This window comes from Corvus brachyrhynchos, unplaced genomic scaffold (genome assembly GCF_000691975.1).
Source record: "Corvus brachyrhynchos isolate BGI_N302 unplaced genomic scaffold, ASM69197v1 scaffold105, whole genome shotgun sequence".
NCBI lineage: Eukaryota > Metazoa > Chordata > Aves > Passeriformes > Corvidae > Corvus > Corvus brachyrhynchos.
In genome coordinates this window covers 4,117,199-4,124,355 of record NW_008238452.1, presented here as the reverse complement: position 1 = coordinate 4,124,355, position 7,157 = coordinate 4,117,199, and the positions used below count along the sequence as shown (strand labels likewise).

General features: G+C 45.0%; 1 protein-coding gene across 2 annotated transcripts in view; it reads right to left on the bottom strand.

Moving 5' to 3' along the window:
• Nucleotides 1-2,970: 2,970 nt before the first annotated feature.
• Nucleotides 2,971-7,157, bottom strand: part of NDNF (neuron derived neurotrophic factor) — a 22,702-nt gene continuing 18,515 nt past the window's right edge. The window contains exons 3-5 of one of the 2 annotated variants that reach the window (XM_017736925.1): nucleotides 6,970-7,130; nucleotides 5,891-6,015; nucleotides 2,971-5,030 (exon numbers count right to left, since the gene is read on the bottom strand). In XM_017736925.1, coding sequence (XP_017592414.1) covers nucleotides 3,640-5,030; nucleotides 5,891-6,015; nucleotides 6,970-7,130 — 1,677 coding nt within the window. In that variant the 3' untranslated portion in view covers nucleotides 2,971-3,639. Of the gene's footprint in view, nucleotides 5,031-5,890; nucleotides 6,016-6,969; nucleotides 7,133-7,157 lie in introns of both variants that reach the window. The other variant, XM_008635739.2, reaches the window with a different exon arrangement.

Below are 7,157 nucleotides of genomic sequence, written 5' to 3'. Positions count from 1 at the left end.
CAGGAGACAAATTGCTCTGAGTTTATTGGGCAAAACTCCGCATCTTACTCTGCTGCACCTTCTACACAGGAGTGTTTGAAAGAAAACCAGCAGCAAGAAGTAAGAGACAAAAAAAGAGACTGTAATAGTCAAGAATAAAAAAGTCATTCCTCTAGCCTCCTTCTAACATCACTGGAATGCCAGGAGACCTTTTAAGTAATAGCAAGTATCATCAAATGGAAGAGGACATCAAGGAAAATGGGAATTTGAATGAATAGATGTAGAACTGAGAACACAAGTCACCAGTTGTGCTGTGCACGTCTGGGACAATCTCAGTCAGACCAGCTTCATGTATTGCCACAAAACTTGAGAGCTAATCTCTGCTGTCACAAAGGTTTCTGAATAGCTTTTCGAGCAAGGAGAGTAAGAAGAGTTCAGGGTTCCTGGTACACAGTTCCCCAGCATAGCTTATGAATTAATGAATTATGAATTAAATAATATCCATTTTCACATCCCATTTAATTGAATGTATCCAAACATGGTAACCCTAACTAGTCAAAGGACTTTGAGCAGCCACAACTATTGCTTTTTTTGCCAAGTGCTAAGGTAAATATTTGCTGTTCAAAATAAGGATTTGCTTTCTCCCTGATATGTTACCAGTCTTAAAATTGCTACTTAAAACCCAAATATGGATCTGTCGTTGCTACAAGTAGAATTCTTGAAATGTTTGTGTGTATCACTGATGGATTTTTTCTGCAGCTTTGCCAGCATCATAACCTTACCTTGTGTTCTGTAACTCATGGACCATTTTGAGCTCTCTGAAGCTTCCACGGTAAGGCAGCTTTGTCAGTGAGTAAAGCAGTAGAATTAGGCAAGCCCCCTTTGACTGATGAAGGTGTTGAAGATTATCTTGCTGTGGTTTGCAATGGCTCAGTGACTCTTTAACAGCTTTGAAACAAACCTCATCTGTAGAGGATTTCTCCTCTGTTCCACAGTCATGCACTAGATGAGGCTTAAGGAGGTGCTGCCATCCCTGTGAGCCACCTCTGCTGCTTTCCTACAGCCCCGTGTGTTCCTCAGCTGCATGTTCCAGCATGGCATTCTGTCCCAAATGGACACATACCATCAGTGTGAATACTGAACTCCATGTAACCTTCCATTTCCCAGCTTAGGTTTCTATTTTAATTAACTCCCCAGCTTTGTGCTTAAAAAAGCCCCTATGTATATTTGTATGTATATTTCTTTATATATTTGATATACCAGCTTTTTTTGACCTTTTACACCAGGTATCCATCTATTACATTCTTCATAAATTCTTTTCATATATGTTTCGATGTTGCCCATGCTGTGACTTCTTACGTGGGCTCTGTGCTTTCATAAACACTCAGTCTGGAGTTTTCTCAGCAGATGAGACCTGTTTTACTTTAACACCTGCTTCAGTCTCCTCTCAGTTAAGGCTGACTTATATTTGCACTGTATAAACCAGTGCCCTTATTTTAACTCTATCCTTCGAAGAATAGCCTCTCTCAGATCATTAAGACCTAATGATTAGTAGATATGGTACTAGTATGGTCTCAGTTTCATCCAGAAGAATAAATAGAGCTAGCTGTTCAGGAAAAGAAGAATTCCAGTGGGAAATAAAGACAACTGTTGCGACATTTTTCTTCAGAGTGTTCAGAAATAGCAGATGCACGCATCTTGGGGAGTTTTTTAATTTTGTGACATGCTGCAAACATAAGGAGTTAGCAGGCAGAAAAGCCAAGTGGGCTGGGTGAATATCCGAGCAGGGAAATCTGGCTAAAGGGAACAAGCAGAGCTGGAATTGTGGTGGAACATGTGTTTTCAAGTAAACTTTTTAATAGGCCAGTGGAAGGGGTGCTGATCCCCACACAACTGGCAGCTGTAAAGAGGGAAATGCTTAAAAAATTTGTCTTTAGCTTAAGGATTCAGTAGCTTTCTGGACAGTGAAATACAGGGCAAGTATCTGCCTGGCAACTGGTGATCTAACCTTGGTACCAGTGTCCTGTTCTTAAGGATTCCCAGCTGGAGTCACCTACTGCTCATGTACATCCTGGCATGATAATCCAGCAAATGTTTGTTACTGAAGCCAGTTCCTTTAAGGAATCAGAGAGATCATCTCCAGAGAAATCTGAATTCCCACTATTCCATTTATTAAATAACCACATGAAACACAGCAAGTGTCTTCTGATCAATCTTAATATGGTACCTACCTGTTTCTTGGGAGAATCACAACAAACTCAGCATGTGGAATGGCACGGGAGCTTGTGCAGCCACAAAACCCTGCTGCCACCCACGAGTCTGCAACCTGAAATGTGCTGGGGGCAGCAGAAAGGAAAACCTGAGGAGCTCAGCACTATGGTGCCAAGGAAAACTGGAGCTCACCTTTGCAGGGATGGACAGGTCTGGTTTTCCCTATCAGCAGCCTAAGAGGAATCTGTTTTCAGGCTTCATATGGATTTTGGTCCCTTTCCTTCCTAACTTCACTGCTTGAAATTGGGCTGGCCTAGCTGCTTCTCTGAAGTTTGTTTTCCATTAAGCAGCTGTCTACAAGCTTTTGAGTCAATGGAGGTGCCATGGAAAAACAAAGGAGACAATTTAGATAATATGAGATCCAGAAATATAGTATCTTAAAGAAATCTACACCATAGAAATAACTGCAAATTAAATGATAGTACCTGGGGTTTTTGTAGCACTACCATTCTTGTCAATGGAAAAAATACAATCTTTTCAGCTTATTACTACTGTGGTCAAACCCAGCAGCATCCAGAAAGCAAATGCTTCCAATGATAATCTTACAAAAAATAACAAATGACCATACAAAAGATCTGCATGGCCTCTCTAACTCAGACTCCAAACCACAATGAAACAGGAAAACTGAATTCAGTTCAAGTTTCAGCATGTCTCTTCTGTCCCCAAGTCTGTCTGCCTGCTTAGAATGTCAAAAAAAAACCCAACAAGAAACCAACAATATATAATCTAATATTTTTAATTTTATGTACAGGAATATAACGTTATGGCAACTTTGTACATGAAATACATACAGTATTTAAACATGAAAATCAGCTAGGTAAGAATTTACATTAGCAATGAAACTGCTTCATGTGCAGCCCAGTTAATACTTAGTTTAGATCTGTATTTTATTGGGGAGAGATTTTAATAGTTTACAATCATAGAAACATAAACATTTAAAACAAGACTCTATAAAATAATTTACAGAAACCCTACCATCTACACTGAGAGAAAGGGTGTATGTCTGTGAGTTGTGTGTGTGAGTAACAAGGTGGACAAATGATGTATCTCAGCCTTTTTAAGTATAAAATAATTTAGAAGCAGTTCATGCAATATGGAAGCAAAGGCGTGCCAGTTCCTCCAAGGTTTCCTGCTACCTTGGGCATCTACTGAGCATCACATGTGGGTCACTGGACACATGATAACACCGCTGCCAGGTGCCACCAGACAGCACCAGCCTCAGTTCCTCCAAACAATGAGTTATGTAAACATAAATATACAAGTTGATATTGTTTCTACACAGTACAAATACAGGTCACAACTTCTCAGCTGTGCAAGTAGTCAATCCATATGCTGGGAAGCAGGATAATGCTCAGTCCAGAGTTCCACGTGTTCCTCTGTACAGGAGCACTAACAGAACTTCCTTGTTTTCACCAGTTTGCTCTGGTATTTCACCGAGTGCCCGCCGTGCCCTATCACATAAACATCCAGCAGGTAGGACTTGCCAGGCTGCAGGCCTCTGATTGTCTCTGTGGTCACTGCTTTCTGGATGTTCTGGCTGTGGAAGTACTTACAGAGAACCTTTTCTGACTTCTTCCTCGTGTCTGGACCCAAGCACTGGTTCTGCTCTCTTTTCTTCTGCTCATCATTGTAGTTGTCATCCACTTCCCTCTTGTAGATGCAGAATTTGTTCCTCTCCTGTGTGCCCAGCCATGCCACCGTGACCGAGGAACACGTGCGGAGTTTGTCAAAGGCTTTGATCCGCGTATCTTCGGGAAGGGAAGGAAACGACTGCTTGTTAGGCCTCGTTGTAGCCAGGATCTTCAGCATGGAAGCACCTTTCTTGCTTCCCTTCAGCCTAATAAGATATTTAGCTTTTGCTTTCCCCCGGAGCTGGAACTGCCGCACACCCTCCACGCTTTGAGACAAGAGAAGTTTTCCATCCCTCCTAACTTGGATCTGAACAGCATCCAGGCAGGAATGAACGGAAAAGGTGACTTTTTGGTGAGATGAAACAGGGGCAAAACGTAGAAATTTGGCTCCCTTTCTTTTGATGAATACATCTGTAACTTTGCCATCCTTCAGCTCGACTGTTTTCTGCTTCGCCTCCTCCTTGGTCCTGGCAAAAGTGCCGACGTACGCGGTGCTCATGTTGGTGTTGGTGTTCACTGCAAACATGTCAAAGTAGTACTGCGTGTCTGGCTTCAGGTCAGACACGGTGAAGATGTTCTTGTTCCCAATACAAACTCTATGCAGGTCAACTCTCGGCTTCGGGGACGTTTGCCGCCCAAACTTCGATGATTTTAGGAAACCACGTTCTTTGCCAGAGTTGTTGTCTGCAGGGAAGCCAAAATGGGCAAAGTCAAAGGGACTGAAATCCAGGCCTGGTTTTGGAGCCATCATGAAGGCATCATCAGAGCTGAGCTTGGCTTCGACGGCGCAGAGGCTTTTGAAGTTGTGCTCTTTGTTAATGACTATGCAGTACTGGATGGGCTGTCTCAGTAAGGAGGCCGTGGGGCTCGGTTTCCATGCCAGCGTCACTGTAGTACGTCCCAGAGAGGTGACATCAATTCTGGGATCATAGGGTAACTCAGGATAAGGCTGGTCTGACTCTGGAGTCGTGGTTGCATATACTTTAAAATGGGTGTCTTTCTCTGTCGACAGCAGATCCAGCTGGTACAGCCCCGACGGGGAACTAGAGGACACAAAGTACTCCACGTCGTTGCCTTTGTAGGAGAAGAGCTCCGTGCCTTCCTCATTGGTAATCTGCTGTTTCTGTTGCTCAAGGGGCTCTGGGTCACCTGGAGTAAAGCAAAGGAAAACATTTGTACAGACACTCTCCTCAAATGTGAGGAAACAGAACTCTACAGACACATTTTACTACCTAAAATACAAATGTGAGATGGAAAAGGAAGGTTTTATCTTCTCAGTAAGATGTAATTGATCAACACTTCTGTCAAATAAAGAGGAAAATTGGTTTGGCACTCAGGTTCAAACCAAATGCGATAGAAATTCCACCTGACCAGCATTAATGGAGTCTCATGAATGGTAGCTAACACCTTCCACTGGAGTGTCAGGCATCCCACTTGGAGTTGCCATGCAGTTTTCCCCAGGGGAAACTCACTCACCTGCCTGTTCCCAGATGTGGACCCTTGGCTTTGGCCCTCTGAGTCACACTAAAATTTCATTGCTAAACACAGTGGGGACCGAAGGTGTGTCTGCCCCACCATGTGGTGTGTGTGACAGTTCAGCACACGTGTCAGAGGCTCTGGCAACTCTTGTCTCTCCTGAACAGCAGCTACACGGCTCCGTGTCTGGAGATGAGTCCCCTCCAAGGGGTGAGCTCAATCCTGCTGCAGTGCCAGCCCTGTCTCTCCAGTTCTTATCTTGTGTACACAGCTCACAGCAAAGCCCCCATCAAACTGAGTCACTGGGTAAACACAGTTTGCTGTGGCAGCATCCAGTGCCCCCTGTGACTGTAACCTCAGCTTTTACTTTTTTGTAGCCCTTTTCCTTTTCATGTCGCTGCCTGCTGTCAATCTCCTGCACTGGAAGACCCAAACAGCAGGAGATCATAAAGACAGGCCTCCTGTGAGACTCAGTGTTTGAGGAACCATAAATCCAGGGAAGAGGACAGTGGAAGTCGCTGATGGTTTGTTACCTGAACCTTCTCCACTGGCTTCCTCTGGGAGCTCCTGCACACTCAGTTTCCACTCCAGAGGGGCATCACATGGTGTCACCGTCACTGCTAAGGGAGTGTTGTCCTCTTCAACCACAAAGAAATACCTAGAGGGACATTAACAGACCCACATGTCAGGAACTCCTGATGGCAGCCAGCTGGCAGGGATTGACTTGACATGATCAGGGATGGTCTTGGTGTGGCCAGAGAGTCAAAAGTGTTACTAGTAGGCAGAGGAAGTATGGAAAGGCTGGTGAGCAAGAGCTAAGGAGCAGAGTTCACAGCTCAAGGCAGAGCAGAGGGGTTTCTGACCTCCTGCCCTCACCTCCACCCGCTTTACTTTCTACCCCTATAGTACCTAGATACAAATAATCACAAAGGCATAAATGAGGGAAACGGGATCTCTCCTGGAACTTAGGGATATGCTCTTCCAAGCAGGACACACATTTTACATTATGTCCAGGTAAGCACATAGAGATACACACACACCCCCAGCTGCCCTCCCACATTCCCCCAAGCCCAACACATCACCGACTGTAAAATGTTCCTCACCAATGAAGGCTGGAGGCAGTCTGTGATATGAGGCAACGCAGCTCTTCCCTGAACTCTCTAGAGCCTCAGGTTCTTCCCCAGTCTAACCCTCAGTATTTTCTGACCCATAGGGTGGAGGTTGGGAAGTGGGGAGTTCAGACCAGGCTGCCTTACACTGCTTCTTTAAAGCACAGTATGAGATAATGAAGAGGGACAAGTGTGGTGGGGCAAGCCTGTAGTTTCTAATTTCCTTCCCACTCCCTTTGCCTCCAGACGTGGTTAGTGGCCCCAATTCAGGGAAATTCCATGGTCTGGGAGAGCTATGGGCTCATCCCAGAAATCAAATAAATTGGACAGACCCTCAGCTGGGGAGGCCAGATTGGGATGGAAGCTCACATAGTTACTTCACCAAACAGAACACTGGCATTTGTATTTTTCTGGTTGGGATCCAATTTTTATCTCAAAGCACTCAGCAACCAGAGCTACTGTCTTCAAAGTATGGCTTTCTCACTTGGGCCAGACAGAAATACCTTTTGGGGGTGTCCCGGAAGAGGTAGCTGCTGATTTCGGCTCCGTCGGGGATGACTGATGAGTCGTGGAAAAATGCCTTGTCCCGGATCTGCATCTGGAAGAGCTCCTCATCCCTGGTGGGCAACTTCTGGGACCTGGAGCCAAGCGGCAGCAGCAGCAGGCGGGAAAGCCGCGGGGCGCGCCGCCC